This window comes from Urocitellus parryii, chromosome 5, assembly GCF_045843805.1.
Source record: "Urocitellus parryii isolate mUroPar1 chromosome 5, mUroPar1.hap1, whole genome shotgun sequence".
NCBI classification, from domain to species: domain Eukaryota; kingdom Metazoa; phylum Chordata; class Mammalia; order Rodentia; family Sciuridae; genus Urocitellus; species Urocitellus parryii.
The window spans coordinates 177,684-204,099 of record NC_135535.1 but is presented as its reverse complement, the minus strand read 5'-3'; the positions used below and the strand labels follow the sequence as shown (position 1 = coordinate 204,099).

The 26,416-nt window shown below is 45.7% G+C and overlaps 1 protein-coding gene and 1 pseudogene across 2 annotated transcripts; both read left to right on the top strand.

The window, feature by feature from the left end:
- Window positions 1–1,423: 1,423 nt before the first annotated feature.
- Acr (acrosin) lies at window positions 1,424–6,861 on the top strand. Of its 2 annotated transcripts, none has more exons than XM_077799267.1 (5): window positions 1,424–1,500; window positions 2,414–2,620; window positions 2,824–3,107; window positions 5,970–6,115; window positions 6,724–6,861. In XM_077799267.1, exons 1-5 carry the CDS (start codon window positions 1,424–1,426, stop codon window positions 6,790–6,792), a joined length of 783 nt encoding a protein of 260 aa, XP_077655393.1. In that variant the 3' UTR covers window positions 6,793–6,861. The 2 variants fall into 2 exon arrangements, with proteins under 2 accessions (XP_077655393.1, XP_026237528.1); XM_026381743.1 differs by having other exon boundaries at window positions 6,703–6,861.
- Window positions 6,862–24,983: 18,122 nt separating this feature from the next.
- On the top strand, window positions 24,984–25,698 carry LOC113177194 (proteasome subunit alpha type-3 pseudogene; annotated as a pseudogene).
- The last annotated feature ends 718 nt before the right edge of the window (window positions 25,699–26,416 follow it).

The window sequence follows — 26,416 nt, the reverse complement described above, 5'->3', positions numbered from 1 at the left end:
TTGGAAAGGAGAACTTGAGATGCTCTGGTCAAGGAGATAAAAGCTGTGACCTTCAGGTGGGAAGAGGAGACTGTTCTCCAGTAGAGGATTGGAAACTTTGTGGAAGTTGGGTCATGGAATGAGAGCTCCTGACACTTCATTATGACACTTGAGACTTCAGGACACTCACCCAGTGAAGTGCCACCTTTAGACATTTGGGCAGAGGATGTAAGACCTCTTGACTCTCAGGTAGAGAAGAGGCAACAAGGTGAAACTAGGTGGTGGAGGTGAGACTGACTTCTTGGTGGAGGAGACTCAAGACTCTGGACCTGAAGTGGAGGAGAGAGATGTTCTCACACTTGGGGCGAGGTGAGGACTCCTTGATATTTGAGACCCGCTGGGCATTCAGTGGAGGGGCATGTGACCTCCTGCAAGGTTTAGAGATGAGAAACTCTGTCCTTTGGGTAGAGAAAATAGGGAGAGAAATCAAGATCATCCATAATCCCCAAACTCAGCCCTCAGGAAGAGAAAAGGAGATGTCCCAATAGGTAGACGAGAGGGGCTCTGGTCACACTCCTAGTAGAGGAACAATCTCTTTGCCCTCTGGTAAGCCGGCAAGACTTCCCCTGAGGTGGAGCAGGTAGGTGTGCTCTCCATGCAGGTACAGCAGATCAGAGCTCCGGACACTCTTTCAGGGGCGGGGAAACATTTGAACATCCAGGAATATGTAATAAACATTTGTCACTTCCTGATAGTCCAGATGCTGTCTCCTGACAATCAGAAAAAGTGATGCTTTGATCCACAGGTCGCTGTGGTGAGAACTGACAGGGAACCATGGAAGATAATCCTTTGCTCCACTTGTTGCACTTAGTTCCCAGAGAGAAGGTCTTGATGTCCAGGGAGGGGACCTGGTGATACTTGGCAGTGAACAGGAAAGTAGACTTTGTAGGCATAAACTTGGGAAATTCAAAATGGCTCTTTGAAAAGTCTACTGATGGCATGTCCTTGGAGAAGGAAAAGGCAGTTTTCCCTACCAGGTAATAAGGATCCACAGATCTTCTGAACCTGACTCCTTTTAACCACGGACATCTTGCACCATCTTGTTGCAGCAGGGCCAAACTGCTCCTCAGTGCTTGAGTCTGCACTGGTTACAGCTGGAAAAGAGACACACCCTTAACTCTCACACAGTGGGACCTTGGAAGAGTAATTGGCGATGAAGATCTTGGCCTTGGGGGTGGAGGGAACCAGGTGGTGTACAGTCCCCAGTTACCCGGGGAGTGGTACCCTGTCAGGAAGTTGGGGAGTCACTTCAGCATGGATCAGTTAAGCCAAGAGGCCTGCCTGGCTTCCTGCTGGGGTTGGGGGGAGACTACCCTGCTGATTGGCCAGGAGGCCACGGAGCTTTGTGAGGTCATGGCCTGCATGCCAGGCTGGGGGCAGGAGTATGGTGGAGATGCTGCCAACTGCCATTCTGCTGGTCTTGGCAGTGTCTGTGGTTGCCAAAGATAACTCCACGTGTGAGTAAGTGTCAGGGGCTCCTTGGTCAGGGAAACTCAACAGGTCCTGCTCAGACTTCCTCTGTCCAGGGATAGGGAGGGGGCCAAATTGGGGCCTTAGCAGTGCCAGGGTCTCACAGACCCAGCTCGGACCCTCCTTGCTCCCAGAACCATCAGTCCAGGGACCCTGGGTCCTGAGTTGTCTCTAGTTTCCCCTAAGAAAGAGCTCTCAGCTCCTAAATCCATGCTCCCAGTTCCCCTGGTGATGGACCCCTCTGCCACTCAGACATCACGTCCTGACTTTCAGGATGCCCTGTCCTCCATGAACCACTGAGATGTCCCCCATGAGCCTGACTCCATGTGCCTCCAGCACTTCCATCTACCTAGAGACTCTCACCCCTGAAGTGCCCCACAATGCCAACAACTCCCCAACCACTCCTGGCTTCCCACCTGGGGCAGTTCCTAGAACTTCCATTTCTGGGTCTCACTGCTCCTAGTGTGCCTCCCCCTAGGCCTGTTGGTCACTGTATCTGCTAGCAGGGATTCTCCTCCTGACACTACAGCCCCAAGATTCTCTCAATCACCTGACTCTCCTACCTGAGATCGTCTCTAAAGACCCCAGTCCATCATCCTCTTCTACTTCCAGACCCCTCATTCCACCTCTAGCCTCCTGCTCTGCCCAGGGATCTCCCATACTTCTAGGGCCTACACAGCCCTACCTATGGCCCCTCTTTCCTTATTTTGTGATCACCTAAGACCCCAAAATAACCCCAAACCACTTCCTGGAGCTGATGGCTTCTTGCGTGCCCCAGGTTTCCCTTTTCGTGGAACCCCACGGCTCTTTCCCACCTTTCCCAGCCCCATATCCCTGCCTCTCCCCGGCTGTGCAGGGACTGGCTGTGCCAATGGGTTTGAATTGTGTCTCCGTCTCTCTTCAGTGGCCCCTGTGGGCTGCGGTTCAGGCAGAACCCTCAAGGGAGCTCGAGAGTGATCGGAGGGCATGTGGTGCAGAATGGGGCCTGGCCCTGGATGGTCAGCCTTCAGGTCTACCAGCCCCACAACAACCGCAGGTACCACTCGTGTGGCGGATGCCTGCTGAATTCCCACTGGGTGCTCACAGCTGCTCACTGCTTTGACAACAAGAAGTACGTGTGGGAACGCCCCGAGGGAGGGCTCCAGAATGCTCTTTGGAAAGGGAACTTCCCCAGGGGCTCTGTGCGGGGGTCTCCCTGGGGTCCCCGGCAAAGTGGCTACTGGACTCTGGTTGGGGGAAGGCTCTCAGGGTTACTCCCCGGGGGGTTCTGTCAACCCATCTGTGAGAACGACTGTTCTACCTTTGTACCCACAGAAGAGTCTATGACTGGAGACTGATTTTTGGAGCACAGGAAATTGAATATGGGACAAACATGCCAGTGAACGATCCTCTGCAGGAGAGATATGTGGAGAGAATCATCATCCACGAAAAATACAACATTGTGACCGAGGGGAACGACATTGCTCTCTTGAAGGTCACCCCTCCTGTTTCATGTGGGCCTTTCATTGGGGTAGGCTGCCTGCCCAATTTTAAGGCAGGCCCTCCCAAAGTCCCCCAGACCTGCTATGTGGCTGGCTGGGGATACATAAAGGAGAAGGGTGAGTGTGGGAAGGGCTCTGAGGAGGGCATGCTGGTCTTTCTCTTGGTGGGCGTGGAGAGGCAGGGATCACACACTGATGCCCAGATGAGCAGTTCTCCTCGTGGTACCATGGGCAGCGGCTGTCACAGTGCCCTTTACAGCTGAAGAAGCTGGGTCTGAGGGAAACTGAGCCCCTGTCCAAGGTCACAGGACTGGTTGCCTAGTGGAAGGCTGAATGGCAGGCACAAGTAGAACCCTGGCCTTTTTTCCTGTCTCTGCCTGGCACCTGGAGCCCCACCTGCTAGATTCTGGAAATGAGGAATGTACACTGAAACCGCATTTAGAGAAGAATTCTAGACGTGCTTTTGTGGCCATGGGCTAGTTTTGCTTCTGTGTAATGATGGCCTCCAAGCAGAACCACTCCAACCTCTGCTATGACAGGGTCACTCTTATCCACCAGCAGCAGCAGGCTCCTGGCTCTGTCCTTGGATAGTCCTAACACAAACTTCCACCCTTTTCATTTGATCTGCTTGACATTGTCTCTGTCACCTTAGAGGCAGGCAGGCAGTGGGGGGGCTTTCTGCAGGTCATGGGTATTCCGGCATTTTGGGCACCTTGGAGCCATCCAACGGGTCCCTTGCTGTTCATGATGATGGTAGCTGCCTCTCTAGACTTCTCTGCCTTGGCAAGCTCTCTGCCTCTTCTCTGGCCCAAATATCTCACCTACCCAACACTGCCCGACCCACTTGGCACCAGCTGAGTGGTGAGTGAGTACAGGAATCTTTTTTCCACCGCAGATGGGCTCAGCCGCAGAGGGTCCAGGGAGGAATCTAAAGCAACTGCCATTGCTGACTCCATGGTTATGCGGAGTCCAACATCTCCCCATGTACTTGAAGCCTAGGGGTACTCTTTGTCCCAGGGGTAATTGTAGACAGCAAGATTCTGACAGAGGACAACCAAGTGGAACTTGATCTCTGAGCATGACCCACACTCCAGTTTTCCATAAGCAGCCACATAGAATTTCATCCACTGACACTAGGGTGGTGACACAGAAACCTTGCTCTCAGTCTCTTTGATAATAGAAAATTTATGCTTCTTAATTCAAGCAATTCAGTCACTTGGGGCTTAAAACTTGTTTGAGATTCTTTCTTTTATTCCCTTGTTCCAGCGGTTGATCTAGTTCCTGATGGGTTTGTTACCAGTCCTGTCCCTCTAATCTCATTTTCACTGGCCATTGCTGACATGAGACCATCACTTTCTGTCCTAGTGTGCCCACCCCTGTCTCTGCTGCTGATGCTAAAGGTTTTGCCATGGTGTCCAGAGTGAGGACCTGCATTATTCTAGATCACACTCCTTTCTACCCTTTGGCCTGTCCATGGCTTGAAGGGTTTTCTAGTCCCTGGAAGGCTGTTCTTGGGGTCCTCACTCCAACCCCACATCTGCTATCCAATTGTAGGCTCCCAGACACACCTTGGAGGTCAGAGCAAGGCCTTTTTGTCCTGGAATCCCCCAGAAATTAATGGGGCATCTCTTGTTCCTTTTTTTTTTTCAAACATCCCCTAAATTTAAGTCTTAAAGAAACACTCAGGCTCCAACCTCCTGTGACTCACCGGAAACTTCCTTGTTCTGGCTAATCCTTGAACTCTTTGGGGCTGAAAGAGTACCCCTGAGTGTTGCTTCTTTCCCTTGGATTTTGAGTTCCTGTGGGCTTCTGGCCTTTGTTACTTAAGCCAAGGGGCTGGGATTGAGGAAGCTTTCTTGTGTTTTAGGACACTGGGCATTTCACAATGATTATGGCTTTCAGGACTATGGTTCTGCAGAGATCTAAAAAGTCATCTCGACTGCTAACAACCTGCCATCTCAGTGTGGCCACCACTCCCAGGGCAGGGCACATATCAATCCCTTGCTGCTGCTTGAATAGGAGGACCGGTGGTAGCTGAAGGGATTGAAGAACCAAATCCCACCTGGCAAACACACATCAGCAGTCATCTACAAGATGCCGGCTGAGTGTGCATCCCCGGGTACATGCCTCAAGCGTCTCCTCCCTTACCCTCTGGGCCTGCATGGTTGTGTTCCCGAGGTTGCTCCCTGCCTGTGCTGCGGACCTTCTGGATCTGCCCACAAGGCTGTGGTGCTGCCATGGAAGGGGTCTTGCTGTGTGCACCGGATGGGGGCAGGAGGCACTGGAGGTGGGGCTACGTCTGACCCCATGCTTGCTGCTTGCATGAGCTGGCACAGACAGGCCTTCCTAACCCCCAGGTCATGATAGGGTCGGAGCTGTGAAGGAGACCCAGATTCAGCTCTCTTCTTCCTACAATCTCCTCAAAACAGATCTGAGGCCTGTGGGGAGGCACTAATTAATTAGCCCAGCTCCACTGCTGGAAAGAGAAGTCCTGATGAGGAGTAAGAAGCAGGGAGGCTGATTCCTAGCCAGACGGTGTGTTCTAGACTTGGGTCTGGAGAAGGGTGATCCTGGGCAGATCACAGCTACCCCTTCCCACAGTAGGCAGGTGGCACTCTAGCCCCAGGGAATAACAGGATTAATGATGGGAATAACAGGATGTGACTCGTGAGTGCTGGGCAGATGCCAGTTGTTTTGTTAATGCTAAACTAACCTCCTTAACCCCTCGTCTACTATTAATGTACACACCCACCCACCCTTCCTTCCTTTCCCTCTTCATCCAGAGGACATGGCCCCACTCCATCCCTGGCTGCCCTCTCATTGTGTCTTTCCTCAGGAGTGAATGAGGGAAGGTGGGGCCTTGGCTGATGGATCTAGGTGTGACTAGAGCGTCACAAAGGATGGGGGTTCGGTGGAGGAGGAGGCAGGGCTTCCCTCCAGGTCTGCCTTGATCACTGACCACTGCAGGCCTGGCTGCAGCCCCCAGGCCGTCGCCTGTGCTGATGGAGGCTCGTGTGGACCTCATTGACCTCGACCTGTGTAACTCGACCCAGTGGTACAATGGGCGTGTCACGTCCAGCAACGTGTGCGCAGGGTATCCCGAAGGCAAGATCGACACCTGCCAGGTAACCCTCTTCCTGGTGCCAGACTCCTGGGTCCCTCCAGGGCTCCTCAGGACTGGGAACACCTCTTTTGGGGTCCCTGAGCTCCACTGCCTCTCCTCCCTGCCTAGTGCCCTGGTCCCTCTCCCAGCACTGACAGCCACAATGAAGATGAGAGGTAGACACCCACCAGCTACTCCTACAGAGAACTCCTCACCCCTTTCAGTACTTGACCCCAACCTCAGCCATCAGAACATATCACCCAAACCTGGTGCCTGAAGACCATGCGCCCCTCTTTCCCAGAGCTCAAAGCATTCAAACCCACAAGTGCTGGTGGACGCAGGCAGATCTCCATGCGTGCACACACTTCACTTCCATGCGTGCACACACTTCACTCCTCTCACTGCAGGAAACCTATTTCGGTCCCTGCTGCTCTCACTCCTAGCTGAGGCTGTGGCACCATCTCAGATTTCAGCACACCCATCTAGGTTTCTGGCAGCAGGAAACCAGGTGGCTGCAGAAACTGCCCTCCCAGAATCCCACGACCCCCCTGGGCAAGGAGAGTGGCTCAGGCGGAGAGTGACCTCTGTGTCCTTTGGGCAGGGGGACAGCGGCGGGCCTCTCATGTGCAGAGACAACGACCAAAGCCCCTTTGTTATCGTGGGGATCACGAGCTGGGGGGTAGGCTGTGCCCGCGCTAAGCGCCCTGGAATCTACACGGCCACCTGGGACTATCTGGACTGGATTGCTTCCAAGATCGGTCCTAACGCCTTGCACATGATCCAGCCGGCCACCCCACCTCCTCCTACCCGACCTCGGCCTCCACCCCGGCCCATCTCCCGGCCGCCCTCGGCCCACCGTCCCTGGTATTTCCACCAGCCTCGCCCACCCCGGCCCATCCCACTGCTGCCCCTCCGCACTCCAGCCTCGTCTCCGTCCCGGATCCCGGCCCCCACCCCGGTCCCCACCCCCACCCTGCCCCCTCCGCCACCACCCACGCCACCGCCACCGCCACCGCCGCCGCCACCGTCACCGCCACCGCCACCGCCATCTCCTCCGAGGCCTTCCACCAAACTTCCCCAAACACTTTCTTTTGCGGAGCGACTTCAGCGTCTCATAGAGACCCTGAAGCGGAGGGATTATTCCAGCTCCAAGACCTCTTACGACTCGGAGACCATCGAGCTGCCAGGATCCGTATCCTGATCCCACCGGGTTTCCAGCAGACCCGAGAAACAAAAGATGAAATAAACAGAGATTTATTTATTTATAAAATATCTAGACATGAAGAGATGCTCTCTGGACTTCTTTCTGTCTGTCCATCCGGTCCACCCCAGACCTCCATCCAATCCCTCCCTCCTTTCCCTCTCCAACCAGGTGGAACTACTCCTACACCCTGAGAATTGCGTGTCTTGAATCTGAACCGCCAGTGCTGGATGGAGGTGATGGGGTCCACAGGCCGGGTTTAGTTTTTCTCTCACCCTTTAGTGAAACTGGCTAGAAGGGGTCGTCTCTGCATAGGCGATTCAGCTGGGGTTGTGCCCTGAAAATGCTGTGAGCTGAGCTGACTGGGGAAAAAGAGGCAGAATTCAAAGTCTTCCACCAGGAGGCCAAGTTCTCCTGGTGCTATCAGGAGACAGCCAGAGAGGCTGGTGCAGGTGGAGAGAGCTCTCAGAACCTGGGACAACACCACTGTGCAGCCATAACAGCAAATGTCCAGTACAGCACACAGATTGGCTGCTGCTGACTGGCGGGCTGAACATGGCTTGTGCAAGTTCCTGATTGGCTAAATGACTCAGTTCCTGGATTCAGGCAAACTAGAAAATTATTTGCTATAGTTTTCCAGGAATAGCAATGGAATTGAGGTCTACCTTTTGGATGCACCTGAGTGGATTTTGAATGGCTTTCTTACCATTCAGGGGTATTTAAGATCTTCCATGGCCCGGAACAGAAAGTCATTTAAATGATCAGGATGCAAAGACATCACAAACAACCAACAGTAAATGTCAGAAACAGATAGGAGCCATGGCATGGCTAGAGTCTGAAATCTTCTCAGAGTGGCTACAAATGCTCAACTTGAATGGCAGACCTACCTGCACTGTCCCCAGGCTGGGGTCAGGCCGCAGAACTGCTCATATTTGTTGGCCAAGTCCTGGGAAAGAAATCCCGATGGACTCAGGTCAACTACCCTCTTTGGTCAAAGGAGTAAATAAAATTTGACTGCTAGATTACCACTTGTGTTATCAAAGATGGAAGACCCCAGTGAAAGAAGACCCTGGCTTTGGCATTCACTTGCAGGTCCATTCATCAAACTGCTGGTGTGCATGCCAGTTGCAAGATGTCGAATGCCCTGGCTGTAAAGACAGATGGCAGAGGGAAGGTGTTGCAGCAGGTGGGGGCACCCTCTGTGAGAAAGCCCGTGGGACAGACATGGGTAGGGATATCTCAAGCTGCTTGGGAATTCCTTTCTCTGCTTGGCCAAGTCCTGCTCAACCCCTCTAGGCCTATGGGAAGATGCACCTGAGGGTGTGTGACTGTGGGATGAAGATGGGGTGAAGCATGGGATCAGGGCTGGTGGACACTGAATGCCCATGGATGTGGGCTGTCACGTGGAGCCACCTGGTGATGAGCTTCTCATCTGCATTTTCAGGGAGCACTGTGGGGTCACCATTTTCCTGAAATTCTTTAGCTGCATAGGAGGGCTTGCATATTGGTCTGAATGGCCCATAGCTCTGTAGCACTGCAACATTTGGATTAAGTTTCAAAAGCCAAATTCCTTCTGGTTAAGAGCTGGCATTGCTAAGACTGGAGTTGGCAATTTTTTTTCCCTTCCTCGTCCCTCTCTTTGCAGTGCTGGAGCTTGAACCCAGGTCTCATGCATGCTAGCCAAGTAGTGTGTCACCAAACTATATCCTGAACCTCCTAAATCAGATTCTATTTTTTTTAGGGATGAAACCCAGGGTGCTTTGCCATTGAGCTTTATCCTCCGCCTTTTAAATTTGTGTATTTTAAGACAGGCTCCTGCTAAGTTCCTGAGGCTGGACTTGAACTTGCAAGCCTCCTGCCTCAGCCTCCTGTAGTGGCTGGGATTACAGGTGGGTGCCACCATGCCTGACTAAAGCCAGATATTATCTTTATATCTGGTACCAGACACTAGCCATCTTCTAAACACTGAACAAACAAAAGGCAAAGGCCTAGTTAATAGAGCAAGACAGTCCCTGTCACAGGACGCATGATCCAGAGAGCAGCAGCTCAGGACTTCCCCTCATCCACGATGGGGCCATCCTGTACCCTGAGCCAGATACAGCACCAGGTGGGTTTCCAGGTGGGAGCAGGGGCAAGGTGTGCTCAGAGGTGTGGAGGGGTTCTGAACAAGTCGGGAGGGACTACAGCAGCAACAGTACTGTAATCCAGAGACCTTGTTTTTATTGTGGTATTGAAGATTGAACCTAGGGGTAATCTACTACTGAACTATGTACCCAGGCCTTTTGATTTTATTTTGAGATGGGTCTCACTGAGTTGCCCAAACTGTCCTTGAACTCATGATTGCCCACCTCAGACTCCAGAGCAACTGGCATTACAGGTGTGCACCACTGCTCCTGACTCATCTCTTCTTTATGAGACTTCTTGGGTCAAGAAGAGTTTTCCTGGTGCTCTTTTTCCTCTTAAATGTTCTAGCCCTTGTCCTAATTTATTTCTCCTTCCTCAGTGAAGTGGAAAGTCTTGCCCTGGGCCTGTCATCCCTAGCTAGCACCCAGTCTCCTTCCTGGATAGAAACAGGAAACAGACACATGACCACAGGCTGGGTGGAGCATGGGGAGTCCGGCGATGGTTTCTTGTCCACATCTGGAGGCATCCCATCCACACGGAGGGGTTGATGCATGCTGCGGTCCCCTATCTAGTTTCCACTTCATGGTACTCTATGACTTCCTTTTATAGTTAGCAAATAGCTGTTTCCACGTGAGCTGACGCAGGCCCACCTTAGTTCTATAGATGGGTCTCATGCACCATACTTCTTCCTGGCAGAAGCATGTAGCCTTCCATGCCTGAAAATGCTCATCTCCCCATGTCTTAGCCAACATGCTAAGATGCTAAGATCCATTCCTAATCTTTAAAATTAAAACATCTATTGCATTGGCAGAATGTCATCAAATGTGACTTTTTGCCGATGCAATAAATGTTTTAATTTTAAAGATTAGAAATGAATTTTTTTTAAAAAATGAGAGAGAGAGAGAGAGGGAGGAGAGAGAGAGAGAGAGAGAGAGAGAGAGAGAGAGAGAGAGAGAGAATCTTTTTTGTAGGTGGACACAACACAATGCCTTTATTTTTATGTGGTGCTGAGAATTGAACCCGGGTCCCTCCTTCGCTAGGCGAGCGCTCTACCACTGAGCCACAATCCCAGCCCTAAGAATGAATTTTTTCATAAGTAAATTGAGGCTCTTTGGTTCACCTTCGTGTTCCTGTGGATATTCTGACCCTGAAAATGGCTCATAGACCCTGGAATAGATATCACTTACATGAAGGCAGAAGAAAAATGGACCAGCCACACAGAACACTGGAACCCGGGGGCCTAGCCTCCGAGGCATGTGCTCACTGCTCTCAGGACCATGAAGCACATGATGAGTTCTTTCTTTCCTTCCTCCCTCCCTCCCTCCCTTTCTTCTTTCCTTCCTCCCTGCTCCCTACCTCTTTCTTTTTGTGCTGGGGATGGAACTCAGAGCCTCATACTGCCACATCCCAGTCCTTACGGTAACAACTTTAAAAGATTAAATTAACAGTGAATGTTATTGCTAGGAAGAATAACAGAAAAGAATTTGACAACAGATGAAACTGCACAGGGCAAAAGTCTGACCCCAGAAAGGCAGCCATAGTGAAGGTCACAGATGCACAGTTAAAAAGATCCAGAGGAAGAGGTTCTGACTGTGACTCTGATCAGGAGAGGAAATCCTAGATTATCTACAAGGGAAAACTGACCCTGATGAGTACCATTTTATTAAATTTAAAATGGTAAAGTAAAGACATGGAGATGGGTAGCCTTCAGTGCCCAGAAAACCGAGCCAGAAGCTGGCTTAATGGAGTCACTGCATGACTGCCTTTTTGGTAAGTGACTACCAGTGACTACTATGTCCCCACGGTGGCTCTTTCTGTGGGCATGTGCTTTCATCTCCCTTGGGTGAATACCTAGACCCGTGAGCAGACCTGGAAGTGTGGGAGGTGCAGTTTGACATAGGAATACACACGAAGCCGCCTGACAGTTGAGCTAGCCTCCACACCTGCCCTCCCACAAGTCTCCTCTACCTGTGCCTTTCTCCACGAGTTTGAATTCCTTAGATTGTATATAAATGGAATCCTGAGCAAGTCCTCTTTTTCCTTTCTTTTTTTCTCTCTGTCTCTCTTTTCTAAGATGGGGTCTCAAACTCACAGGCCCACGCAATCCTCCTGCAGCCTCCCAAGTAGCCAGGACTGTGGGCACACATCACCTTGCCCAACTCAAGCACTTTTTTAAAAAAAATATATACCTTCTTTCACTCACCATTCATTTGACATTTGTTCACGTGGTAGTATGTATCAGTAATTTATTCCTTTTTATTGCTGAGTGTTTCATGGTATGAGTCTACCACAATTTGTTTTTCTATTATATTGGGTTGTTTCCAGTTTGGGCTATGACAATAAAGCAGCGGTGAGCATTCATGTTCATGTATAAGTCTTTTGCATTTTATTTGGACTTATATGCGTTCATTCTGTTGGTTCAGTGCCTACATGAAGAATGGCAGATCATATAGTAGGTGTGTGTTAAACCTTTTTTCAAAAACTGCCAAAATATTTTTTCAAGTCACTTCGACATTTTGTATCCCACTGAAACTGTAGCGTTGTGGTTCCAGGCCCTCAGCCTCAGCAGCACTTGGCAAGGTCCTCCCTTTCATTCTAGCCTTCGGATGGGCACAGTGATCGTCATTGTGTCTTTAGTTTGCATTCACTTAATGATTGGCAATGTTAAGCATCTTCTCATGTGGTTATTTCCATCCAAATATCTTCTTTGATAAAGTTTCTGGTCAAATCTTTTGCCTATTTAAAAATATTTATAGGGGCTGGGGATGTGGCTCAGTGGTAGCGTGCTCGCCTGGCACGCGTGCGGCCCGGGTTCGATCCTCAGCACCACATACCAACAAAGATGTTGTGTCCGCCGAGAACTAAAAAATAAATATTAAAAAAATTCTCTCTCTCTCTCTCTCTCTCTCTCTCTCTCTCTCTCTCCTCTCTCACTCTCTCTTTAAAAAAAATATTTATAACCATTTTATAGAGTTTTGGTTTTTTTTGAGTTTTGAGTTTTTCTATGTGCTGAATATGACATTAATACATTGTATGCTTTTAAAATATTTCTCCCTGTCAAGGGGAGAATTCTCTAAACAGTCTTTGAATTCTCAAAACAAGGTCCTTTGAAGAACAGAAATTTTAAATGTTGATGGAGTACAATTAATCAAATTGTTCTTTTATGGATCATGTTTTTGATATCAAATTGAAGAAAGTTTTGCTTAACCCAAGCCTGCAAAAATTTTCTTCTATATGGTCTTCCAGAAATTTAATTTTAGGTTTCACACTGAGGTCTATGATCCATTTTGAGTTAATTTTCGTGTTGGTGTGAACTGTGTGTGGCCATCCAGTGGTTTCAGCACTATAGTTTGAAAAGATTCTCCTTTTCCCATTGAATTGCTTTGCACCTCTGAAAAAAATTAGTTGTTCATATACCCATGGTTCTGTTTTTGGACTTTCTATTTTGTTTCTCTGATCTATTTGTTTGTCTTGATACCAGTACCACTCTGCCTTATCTTATATAGTATATAGTTTACAGTAAGTCTTGAAACCAGATAATGTCTGTCTTCCAATTTTGTTCTTTCTCACGAATGTCTGGCTAGTCTAGGTCCTTTGCACTCCATTTAAGTATTAGAATCAGCTTATTGATTTCTACATTAAAAATCCTGTTAAAATGGTACAATCCAATTACTTGGAAAATATTTAAGGGATGTGAAATCAGTGAGTCAGATGGGTATCTGTTCTCCCATGCTCACTGCAGCACTGTTCAGTAACCACGAGATGGAATCAACCTAACCATCAATGAATGAGTGGATAAAGAAAATGTGATACACATACACAGCATGCGCGCACGTGCGCACGAGCACACACAGAGGAATACTATGTGGCCATGAAAAAGAAGGGAGTCTTATCATTTGTGACTGCATGGATGAACCTGGAGAATAATGTGCTAAGTGAAAGACAAATACCATATAATTTTACTTATATGAAAAATGTAAGACAAACACAGAGAGACGATCATGCACAGAAACACAAACACCATATAATTTTACTTATATGAAAAATTTAAGCCAGGCACATGCCTGTAATCCAAGCAGTTTGGGAGGCTGAGGCAGGAAGGATCTCAAGTTCTAAGCCAGCCTCAGCAACTTAGCAAGGCCCTAAGCAACTCAGTGAGACCCTGACTGAAAATAAAAAGGATTGGGAATGCAGCTCAGTGGTCAAGTGGCCCAGGGTTCTATCCCTAATACTGAAAAAAAATTGCTCTTGACTATTAACCAATAGAATTTATTCAGATTTTATCAGTTTTTTCTTTTTATTACTTTTCCTTTCTGTCTGTTCCAAGGTCAACCCAGGTTACCATGGCATTTTTACTTGTCATTTGTCCTTAGTTTCCTCTGGTTTGCTACAGTTTTCCAGTCTTTCTTGGCTTTTATAGGACAAACCTTGGCAGTTTGGTGCAGTACTTGTCAGGCATTTTGTAGAATGTCTCTTAATTTGAATCTGACTGAACTTTTCCAGGATGGTGTTGGCATCATGAGTTTGGGGAAAGAATCCCACAGAGATGAAATATCCCTGCTGTCCATCCTACCAAGGGCCACCGCAGGCCACAGCCAGAGTGCCATTTTGCCCCAGCCACTTGGTGGGCCTTGTTTTCCAGGCCCCTCTCTGATTCTCTAGGGTCGCATTCCCGGTCACAAAAACACTCAGGGAAGCTGGGCTGCGCAACATAACCTCACGAGAGACAGAGAGACCTTTCCCTTTGGGGGTCCTGTGACGGCTCCTCTGACCTTAAGGGTCCTCAGAAAGAGAGAGCGAGCGTGTGCTGACCCCTTTTATAGAGAAGTCATTCAAAGACAGCCAGGGTCAGGTTTCAGGGGGCTGCGTCTAGCTTCCCGGTGTCCACCGTCAGCAGGTTGTCTGACGTCTAGGGAGGCCACAACCCAAGGCGGAGCAAGAGAAGTGGACACACAAAGGGCGTTTCCATGGAACATTCTGTCGCAAACAGGGCAAGGGGTTAATATCCCAAAGGAACAGGTGAGTGTAGCTTGACCCATGGAGCTGCAGGAAGGCACGCCTAAGCACGAAGACACATTCTGCGACATTTTGCGACTTCCAACATGGGGGCAGCCATCTAGGGCCACTTTGATGTGGCCAGATCATGCAAAGTAGCCAACGGAGCCTCAACTGATCAGGGAAGGAAAATGCTGGTCACATCGTGCGACGGCCTCCCACACCCTACCACAGGCTTTTCTTTGGAAGTGAGGTACTGGTTGTAGCAACTACACATATCCTTGGGATTCCTTTGTAGGTGAGGTGTGTTTCTCATTAATTCATTCACATCAGTATGGATTACCTATGTGTATTTCTTTTACATGGAGGATTATAATCCAATATAATATCATTCAATCCATTGCTCATAGTTTTCCACCTTGGCCTTTGGGAGATCTTCCTTGATCTTTATTTCCTTTAATTTGTTCTTTCTTTTCTTTTTCTTTTTCTTGGTACTGGGGATTGAACTCAGGGGCACTCAACCACTGAGCCCCATATTCAGCCCTATTTTGTATTTTATTTAGAGACAGGGTCTTCCTGAGTTGCTTAGTGCCTCACTTTTGCTGAGGCTGGCTTTGAACTCTCGATCCTCCGGCCTCCACCTCCCCAGCTGCTGGGATTACAGGCGTGTGCCACCACACCTGGCTTAATTTGTTCTACTTATGGGAAAGCTGAGCTTATTGATTTGAAACCTCTTCTTTTGTAAACTTCTCCCTAAACACTGCTTAATAACATACCACATATTTTGTATATTGTTTCCATTTTTTTAAGAGAGAGAGAGAGAGAGAGAGAGAGAGAGAGAGAGAGAGAGAAGATGCAGATGGACACAACACAATGCCTTTATTTTTATATGGTGCTGAGAATTGAACCCGGGTCACGCCCGTGCTAGGCAAGTGCTCTACCACTGAGCCACAATCCCAGCCCATGTTTCCATTTTTTATAACATTTATTTTTTAGTTGTAGTTGGATACAATATTTTATTTTATTTTTATGTGGTGCTAAGGATTGAACCCAGGGCCTCACGCGTGCTAGGCGAGCACTCTACCACGGAGCACAGCCCCAGCCCTATTGTTTCCATTTTTAAAAAATATTTATTTCTTTGGTTGTAGTTGGACATAATATCTGTATTCCAAACACTTAGTTTTATGTGGTGCTGAGGATAGAACCCAGGACCCTGCGTGTGCTAGGTGAGCGCTCTGCCACTGAGCCACAATCCTAGCCCCTATTGTTTCCATTTTTTATTGGCTTAAAATACTTTCTAATTTCCTGTTTGATTTCCTATTTGGTCCAGGTGTCATTTAGAACCATGCCATTTAGTTAGCAAATAGGAATCTGTTATTGATTTCTGATTTAACCCCCTTGTGGTCAGGGTACACTTTGGTTTGAATCTTTTTTTTTTTTTGCAATTTGTTTTATGGTACAGGATGTGGTGGTCTATCTTGGTAAATGCTCAGCGTATACTTGGGAAAACATATGTGTTCTTCTATTAGTGAGTGGAATGTTTTATAACTGTCAATTAGTTCAGGATGGTTAATAGTGTCCAAATTTTCTATATCCTTACTCATTTTTTGTACTCTTATTCTGTAAACTATTGAGAAGGGGCATGAAACTGCTGAAGATAATTGTAAATTTGCCCTTGTAAGTCTATCAGTTTTTTAAAATATTTTTTCTAGTTGTTGATAGACCTTTATTTTATTTATTTATATGTGGTGCTGAGTATTAACCCAGCCACATGCCAGGCAAGTGTGCTACTGCTAAGCCACAGCCACAGCCCACTCAGTTTTTATTAGTATATATTTATTATAGCTACGTTGATATCTAGCTTACATGCCACAGTCTGGCTGGGCACAAATCACGAGCCACCCAAGCAGGAACAAACTTTATTTCCAAACTCCCCTGAATGCCACCCACGCGGTCCTTCTAGGCACACCACACACCAACCGGAACTCCCTCAACCGGAACTCCCTCCACCGGAACTTCACCAACCAATGCAAACTCCCCAGGAATCCCCGCGAGAACTCCAAAGTAGCGGGCGCCTGAGGCAGACAGCAGGGGTCTAAATACAATTGAATACACAGCCTGTTTCAATCCAGCATCATCTTAATGGCTCGCCTCTCAACCATTACTTCTGGCAAAATGCCAGGGGCCATTCCGACTCAGCTGTGGCCCTCAACATCTCCCCCCTTCTGTTTAATTAAACAACAAGCAATGTGGCTTAGGGACCATGCCTGTCTTAGGTTGTCCAATACTACATATGGTCCTTACCCGTCATCGGATGAGCTGATCTCAAGGCGTCAGCCTCCTGTCTTAGGTCGGTACCACTGCAATTGGATCTTACCCGTCACTGACTACCAGCCCAGCATACAGCCATACTTGTGGATAGGCCTTTGCACCAGTGTGGGGGGGGGTGAGGTTCTTTGCCTCACCTCTGTGGCCCCCAAATTTGGCCTTTGCAAGCAGAAGGGAAGAGGATACAGAAATGCCACGACACCAAGCCAATTGATGGCTCCTTTTGGAAAAATTGTACCACCGGTGACACCATCAGCAATGATACCCCAGCACTACCACAATTCGCTGCACCAACAGATAGTTCACAATGCATACAAGTGATACATAGTCCAGGCAAGTTCTGCAAGCAGTTCAAAGCAGAGGAATCTATCAATATGTCCATTTCCTCCCAAAGTAAATCGACTCTTTGATTGAGCACCACTTGTTGAGTTACATTATTCATTGATGCATCAGTTTATACAGTTTGTTGTCTATCGCAGAAGCTGTAGTTTGGTTTTATCTTTGTCTTCACCGGCACTGGGATGAAGATAGGAATTCTGGCAATGATGGCTAAAAAAAAAAATTATGTAACGTTCCAGCAGGCACTAAAAGAAAGCAATTTTCTAAACAATTTAGTATCCTGAATAGAATTAGATATAATGAAAAGGAAAGGTGAAAGTAAACAAACAGATCTGTTAACCTCCTTTTTGGTTCACAAATTAAAACAATCCTCAACAGCTGTTTACCCAATTTAAATTAAACCATTTAAATCACGTGAATAAAAATAATTTGGATCCATTTTTTTCATGAGCACTCCTCATATATGATATATGGACATACGCACATGCAGACATACAACACAAAACACAAGTGTGCACACATAACATACAGCACATAAGACGATAGTAAAGGCCTTGTAGCTTTTCACAGGTGAAATCTCCATTGTAATGTTTAAAAACTCTACAGTCAAAAAATAGAACTTAGAAAAACATTAACCTAGGTCTGTATGAGCTCAAAAAATAAAATAGAACTTCATGATGTGGGTAAGGGCAATAATAAAATAGATATTGAAAAAAAGCATCCTGGTTACCATATAGGTTTGACTCTTCTTTTGATATTCCATCCTTCTTCCTGTAACTTGCATAATGGGTCTGAAGGTATTCCCACAAGCAAGCCCCAAGGTTTTTTACATTTGAAATAGGCTTTAATGGTATCCATTATTCATTAGCCTCCAGGTGTGGGAGAACAAGTGTTGCAGATGTAAGGATAGCCAAGCTGGAGCTCTGGATATCAGCTGTTATGGATTTGAGCCAAGTCATCTTCTTTTTGGTCTGTAGAAATCACTTTAGTTAGTCTCTCTGGAATCCAAATCGGCTGCTGTTCTCCCTGTGGAAACACAAACAGACCCCCGACTCCAGACAATCACTGGGTCAGGACCTTTCCATTGTCCTGTTAGAATATCCTTCCAAAGTACCTTGGGCTTATGTACATTTTTTGGACACATATGCCTATCCGCAGCACTAAGCCCCGATGAATCCAAATTTAAAAAGTTTAGAGTAAAAAGGGTTATTTTAAGTTTATCTTTGGGGGATATATATACCCCTTCCCAATTCCCTCTTTTTGCTTTAATAAGTACATTTTAATAGTTTGATGAGCTTTTTCAACTATGCCTTGTCCCTGTGGATTGTATGGGATTCCTGTTATGTGAGTAATGCCAAATGATGAGCAAAATTGTTTAAAAGAGGTAGAAGTATAACCAGGGCCATTATCTGTTTTTAACTGTTTTGGAATGCCCACAGTGGCAATATTTTGTAAGCAATGAGCTATAACATCTTTAGTTTTTTTCTCCGGCATGAAGGGAGCCCATCAGAAATCCGGAAGAAGTACCAACTGTAACATGCAAATATTTTAATTTTCCAAATTCTGGCAAGTGTGTGACGTCCATCTGCCAAATATGGTTAGGTATCAGTCCTCTAGGATTGACTCCAAGATTAACTTGTGGTAAAAAGGTCACACAATTTTGACATTGTTTTATTATTTGTCTAGCTTGTTCCTTAGTTATTTTTAAATGCTTTTTAAAAGTATTTGCATTGACATGGAACCTTTTATGAAAATTTGTAGCTTCTTTTAGTGTAGAGAAAATATGTATGTCATGTGTAGTTTTATCTGCTAAATCATTGCCCAAACTAAGGGCTCCAGGCAATCCTGTATGTTTCCTGATATGTCCTATAAAGGAATCCCCAATTGAGCAGGTCCCATAATAACCATCTCATTATTAATGGCTCTTAAATCTTGCAATAATCTCCATTTACCAGATTTCTTTTTAATGACAAAAATGCAAAGGTTGTATATGTCCCTCCACTAATTGTTGTTTGACAAGGTCATGGGCTGCTTGTATCTTCTCTTTAGTCAGGGACCACTGAGGAACCCACACTGGCCTTTCTGATTTCCAAGTAATTTTTATTGTCTCAGTGACCCCTCCTGAAAACCCAATCCATGTCTGTCTGTTCCTTGATCTATTTGTATTGGTGCTGCTATACCTTGTTCTTGTTCTCCCAATCTTTTTCCTTTCCTAAAATCTTGTCTAGCCCTAATAGTGGGCACATTTGGATTGATGTTATTTGTTAATGTCAAACCTAATTGATTTAGGACATCTCATCCCCATAAATTTATGGAAAGATGATCCAATACATATGGCTGTATAGTTCCTTCACATCCTTCAGGATCCTTCCAATCTAATACCATTGCACTTCTGTGGGGATTGGTTGCCACTCCTAGGCCTCGAAGTGTTTGAGTGGCTTGTTGTAATGGCCAATGTTTTGGCCATTCTTGACGAGAGATGATGCTAAGGTCTGCACCTGTATCCAGTAGCCCATTAAATTCATGTCCTTGAATATTTAATTTTAGCATGGGGCGAGAATTTAAATTTAAAGAAAGTATAGCCCAATCTATATCTGTGGATCCTAATCCCCTGGAACCTCTTTCTATAGCACAGCTGGAAAATTTATCATGTAGGCTGGGTATTATTAGTAACTGTGCTATTCTATCTCCTGGTGAAATTACTGATATACCCCTTGGAGAACTGGCTCTAATTTTGTTTTCACCTTCATAATCGGGATCAATTACCCCAGGACTTATCATAAGTCCTTTTAGAGTAGAAGAACTGCGTCCCAATAATAAGCCTACTGTTCCTTGGGGAAGAGGTCCTTTTACCCCTGTGGGAATGATTTGAACTCCCATCTCTGGAGTTAGTACTGCTCTGGTGGAGGCACAGATGTCCAGCCCTGCGCTCCCTCTGGTTTGTCTGATGAGAGATCTAATGGATAATGTGTCCTGGGCACTACCCTGATGGTGTTACTGAGTTCCTCCAGTGCCCTGTATATTTGTGGTCTTGGGCCCCGGAGCATTGGGCACCCTGTCCATTTTTTTTGGCATTGAAGCCCAATGCCTTTCTCCACGATATCATGGGTAAACACCTGGTCCTTGTCTGTTTTTTGATAAGGGAGTACCCTCTATGGTGGTTTGAGAACGGCATTCATTAGCCCAATGTCTCCCTCTACGGCATCATGGGCAAATACCTGGTATTCTACCCCTTTGATACCTAGTTTTGTTAAACCCTCCTCCTATGGGGCAACTCCTTTTAAAATGTCCTGTTTGTTCACAATTGTAGCATGTTTTTGGCCTGGCATCTAAAGCCTGTTGTGCTGCAGCTGCCAAGACTTGCCCTTGTTCATAAATGTCTCTACATAATTTAATATATGTGTTTAAATCTTCATGTTTCCATAGTCTAATGACCTCCTTGCACCATTTGTTTGCTTGCTCATAGGCTAGCTGTTTAATTAATGGCATTGCTTGCTCTGTATCCCCCAAAACTCTGGTAGCTGTTTGAATAAGCCTATCTACAAATTCAGCGTAAGGTTCATTAGCTCCTTGTATTACCTTAGATAATTGACCTTGTAAATTTCCATGTCCTTGTAAAGTCTTCCATGCCCTAACCACATCTGCAGCATATGGAAGGATCATATGCAATTTATTACTGCTGACCCTCATAAGATCCTTTTACTAACAACATATCTAGATTTCTCTGAGGATAACCGGCTGTTGAATTTTGCCTAGCCGTCTCCGTGCAAAATTCCTCATTGGCAACCTTCCATAGCAGGTATTGTCCTCCATTTAGCACAGCTTTGCACATACTAGTCCAATCTGCTGGCATCATTTCCAAGTTGGTAGTGGATTCGACCATGCTTACAGTGAAGGGTGCTTGGGGACCATAGGTTGTTACAGCCTCTTTTAATTGCTTCACTGTTATGAAATCTAAAACACGGTGAATTTGTTGCCCTGCTGTCTGCTCAAGTACAGGGCATGCTAATCTTTGAGGTCCTGTCTCAGGATCCCATCTATCAACTACGGGGGTGGAGGGCCACTCAGCATATGTTGTCTCCATAGGTTGAGCTGTTGGTTGGACACTTACGCCCTCTGGTGATAGAAAGGTGTTAGTAGCAGTCTCCTGTTGTAACTTCTCTCCGGATAGTCCCTCCTCCTCTAAACTTTTTTCCCCTGTCTGACTAACTCGAGAGACTTCCTCTTTTACTTGATGTAAGATGTCTTCTCCTAGACTAAGCAAACCAGATTGTACCAACGTCCATAATGGTAATGTGCCAACTGGCAGAGTTTCTGGGCTTTCCTTTTGTATCTTTTAAAAATCTTCACCATGATGGTTCCATTGTGATATATTTAACAACCCCTCTTTAATGAACCATGGGCTACACCTTTGTATCGTCTTAACGTATGCCCTAACTGTTCTTGATTTTACTGAGATGCCTCCTTCCTCTAGCACTTTACTTAACGCCCTTTGGGTTTGGTTCTTATTAATTTTTAATTCCATATTTCTGTGATGAAGATAACCCTCACTAAGATAATGAAAAAGAAAACCGAGACAAAATGAAACAAAAATGGAACAAAAATTCATTATATCAGCCTTCTATCCTCCTGAAATGTCCATCCGTCCTTTCTCCCTATCTGTTCCTCAGACGCAAATAGTTTTTCTTCCATCCCACCAATTTCCAGGGACTGGCAACTTAAAACAAAATCGAAACAAAAGGAAAGAAGAATCTTTAAATGGTTACCCATCTTCTCGCCCTGCCCTCAGGAGTGAGCAGTTTACCTTATCACTTACCCTCAGGCGTTCCCCGTATGGGTCACCAATTGCCGCAGTCTGGCTGGGCACAAATCACGAGCCACTCAAGCAAGAACAAACTTTATTTCCAAACTCCCCCGAATGCCACCCATGTGGTCCTTCTAGGCACACCACACACCAACCGGAACTCCCTCCACCGGAACTTCACCAACCAATGCGAACTCCCCAGGAATCCCCGCGAGAACTCCAAAGTAGCGGGCGCCTGAGGTGGACAGCAGGGGTCTATATACAATTGAATACACAGCCTGTTTCAATCCAGCACCATCTTAATGGCTCGCCTCTCAACCATTACTTCTGGCAAAATGCCAGGGGCCATTCTGACTTGGCTGTGGCTCTCAACACTTACATACCACACAACTCACCCATTTGAACTATACAATTCACTGGTTTCCATCAGTTTTAGAACAATCTCATTGTCCCTGCAAGGAAACCCTGTACCCCTTAGCTTCCCCACCAAGTTCCTCCCCCGCTGCCCCCAGCCCTGGATAGGCACTCATCCGCTCTCTGGTTTGCCTGTTCTGCAAGTTTTGCAGAGTCAGGACCATGCAATATGCTGTTTGGGAGGCCACCCACACCTCAGCAGTGCCAGGGCTTCATTTCTTTGCATTTTCAAACAACATTCCACTGCATGGAGAGACCATGCTGCACAGACATTAGGGTTATTTCCAGGTTTCTGGCTATGATGAATGATGATGCTATAACATGCATATCCAGGCTTTTGTATGAGTGTGTTCTCATACATCTTGAGTATATGTCTAGGACCAGGTCTGCTGAATCATATAGTAGCTATGCTTAGCCATTCCAGGAATTGTCCACCTGTTTTCCAAGGTGGCTGCACTATTTCACATTCCCACCATCAGTGCATGGCAGCTGTGATTCCTCCACATCTTCACCCACGTTCAGTATCTGTCTTTTTCATTATATGAAGTGATATCTCATTCTGGTTTTAATTTCTAGTTCCTTGATGGCTAATGATGTTGAGCATCTTTTCATGTGTTTGTTGTGTGTGTGTGTGTGTGTGTGTGTGTGTGTATATATATATATATATATATATATACACACAATATATATATATATTGAGAAATGTGTACTAAAAAGCTTCATGCATTTAAAAAATCACTTTATTGACATACATATTTACTGTATACAACTTGATGAGTTTGAAGATAAAGGTTTTTCTATGAAGCCATCAGCACAAACTATGCCATGAACATATCCACCACTTCCAAGTTTGCTCTCATTCTCTATTATTATTATTTAATATTAATATTATCATTATTTAATAATAACAATAATTTACTATTTTTGAGACAGTGTCTCATTATGTGGCACAGGCTGGCCTTTTAATTCTGAGACTTGAGCATCCTCCTGGGCAGCTAGGATTGCAGGTGTGTACCCCAATGTTTGGCTTATTATGTATTTGTGATAAGAAACACTTGACATAAGAGCTACCCTTTTAGCAAAATCTCAAGTGTGCAGTACAATGTTGTTAACTTTAGGACTGTATGGATGGTAACAAGCATGTGAAAAAATGCTTCATATCACTGCCATTTGGAAACTCAGAAACTCAGGAGGATAGAAGCTCAGTGGATTAGAGAAGGGGGAATGAAGGAAAGGGAGGGGGATTGGGAATAGAAAAGACAGTAGAATGAATGGGACATAACTTTCCTGTGTTCATATACCAATACGAGACCAGTGAAATTCCATATCATGTACAAGAATGGGATCCTAATATGAATAAATTATATTCCATGTGTGTATAATATGTCAAAATACACTCCACTGTCATGTATATCTAAAAGAACAAATGAAAAATAAGAAAAAATGAATAAGCAGAATGGCTTGAGCCAGTTCTCAAAGCTACTGAGGGCAGAGGCTCAGTGCCTATGGGGAGGAGACCCAAGATAGCAGCAGGACATGAAGTAGTGATCACCCCCTTCCTCAGAGGTACCTGCCATGTTCATTGAAGGGGTATTCCCAGATATTTTAAGGGCTTTCTGCATGAAATCAAAGTAGATGTTGATCCTGGGGATGCAAAACCATCACAGCCCACTTGTTAGCCTAAGAGGATGTGTTGGGTGATATATGGATTTCTGGCCCAGGTCCTTCTCACAGGGCGTATAGTCGCATGGATTCATCCTGCGACGATGATGTGTACTTTGAATGGACATGCTGAATAGTGGGAGAGCTCTTGCATCAGTTCCTGGGCCCACAGATAAGAGTAAATAGAGCCGTTTGAGAGTCAGTACCTCCATACCTCAGCCCACACCAGGATGGTCAATAAATAATTCTGCATTCCTTGGGGAGTGGCAGAGACTAGTACCAGCCATAAAGACAGACTTTTCAAAGTGAAGTGACACCAGGAAAACAGCAGAGAACAGCTTTAAACTTCTGTGCCTCCACAGAAAGCTTGGAAAGAAAGAAGAAAGAGAGAGAGAGAGAGAGAGAGAGAGAGAGAGAGAGAGAGAGAGAGAGAGAGAGAGAAAGAAAGAAAGAAAGAAAGAAAGAAAGAAAGAAAGAAAGAAAGAAAGAAAGAAAGAAAGAAAGAAAGAAAGAGAAGAGACATTGTCTGAACTCGGGAAACTCGTCAAAGTCTTACAGAAACCAGGAAAACAGTGATACCAGGAAAAGGCACCTAAAAGCCCTCTGGCACGTTTGCTCACTCTTGCCCCCCCACCACCCAGCTTGGTCTTGAAGCCCAGAGCCCACTTTCCCAGTGTGGGACCTTGAACTCTGGTTCCAGAGGGAGCCAAAAAGACAAATTACTGCTTGTCTGTTCTAATCTATTGGACTACCTGAAAGACTAAGGGAGGTGCCTGTTTGTTTGTGTGAATTTGCACCCACTCAGGGTAGAAAGTGATTTGGTTTGTTTCTGTGGTGCTGGGGATGGAACCTGGGGTCTCACATATGCTACGTCAGTGCTCTGTCAGTGAGCTGCACCCGAGATCAGTTTTGACAGAGATGTCCTTGAATGTCCAGAACTAAAGGTTAGACTAGTCTGCATGGTCATGCAGCGTAGTGAAGTGCTTCAGGCCAGGTGACCCTGCGTGTCCTGGTGGCTCTAGCATGGTGTGCACCATTGGCACCAGGTATGACCTGTCAGCCTGTACTTTCTCTCCTGATGGAAGAGTTTTTCAAGCTGAATATGCTGTAAACTCTGAAAATGGTACTACAGCTATCAGGATGAGATGTAAAGATAGTGCTGGCTGTTGGATAGAAAAATTAGTCCTTTCTAAGCTTATGAAAAAGAGCTCAATAAATGACTAAGTGTTGGCCAGCATGTTGGGATTGCCATAGCAGGTTTGTTTGCAGATGCTCATTCTTCAGCAGACATAGAAAAAGAAGAAACCTCCAACTTTATATCTATATTTGGCTGCAACATTCCACTAAAACATCTCATAGACAGGTGGCCATGTACATACATTTGTATACCCTCCACAGGGCAGTAGCTCCATGTTAGGGTCTTACCATATGAACCACACGAGGGACCCATTCATCAGGGGTGTGTTGTTGGCAAAGCCAGGCAAGCTGTAAAGACAGTAATAGAAAATTTCAGATGAATGAAATGACCTGCTGTAATGTTAAAGAAGTTGTGACAGTAACTAACATAGTAGTCAATGAAGTTAAAGATGAGGCTTTTGAACTAGATCTCTGCTGGGTTCATGGATTGACTAAAGGAGGATATGAAGGGTTTGTTCCAGAAGATATGAGGGTCGGGGCAGAGAAATATGCTAAGGAATCTTCAAAGGAAGAAGACGAATCAGATATTCATAGTATATAACATTACTTCCGTATCTTCTCTGACACACATTTCTATGAAAGTCCCATATAACCGTTTAGCCTATGAGTTACACAGAATCACTGACCAAGTTTCATTACATTTATTATTATTTTTTTAAAAAGAGCCAGATGTGGTGGTACATGCCTCTAATCCCATGGCTTGGGAGGCTGAGGCAGGAAGATCAGGTGTTCAAAGCCAGCTTTAGCAATTTAGCAATGCTGTAAGCAACCCAGTGAGACACTGTCTCAAAAAATAAAAAATTGAGAAAATAAAAACCAAACCAAGAAACAAAAAGAACTCAGAAAAGTCAGTAAACAAATGGATGACTACAACCTTTAACAATCAAGATCAGAAAACCCTGGGAAAAGGAAAATTACCACAATCACCAAAAATTACCGCATCATATTATTATAATAGTTCTCAATAAGAAATCACAAAGTTGACAGGGAATTATGGGCCATTTATGAGAAAAAAATGACAGAGACCATCCTTGAGGAAGCCAAGATGTTGGGGTTTCTAGTCAAAGACATGAAATAAACTGTCTTAAATATGTTCAATGAGCAAAAGAAAACCATGGACAAAGTACCAAAGGAAATAAAGAAAATGATGCATGAACAAACGGAGACTATTGATTGAGAAAAACAGATAGTGTCAGTCAATTTCTGTTGCTATGATGAAGATGAAAAAATTATAAGGAGGAAAGATTTATTTGGCTAAT

Coding starts and splice junctions, on each gene's coding strand:
- Acr (XM_026381743.1), top strand. CDS start 1,424: ATGGTGGAGATGCTGCCAACTGCCATTCTGCTGGTCTTGGCAGTGTCT. Junction 1,501..2,413: donor AAAGATAACTCCACGTGTGA/GTAAGTGTCAGG, acceptor GTCTCTCTTCAG/TGGCCCCTGTGGGCTGCGGT. Junction 3,108..5,969: donor GGGATACATAAAGGAGAAGG/GTGAGTGTGGGA, acceptor GCCTGGCTGCAG/CCCCCAGGCCGTCGCCTGTG.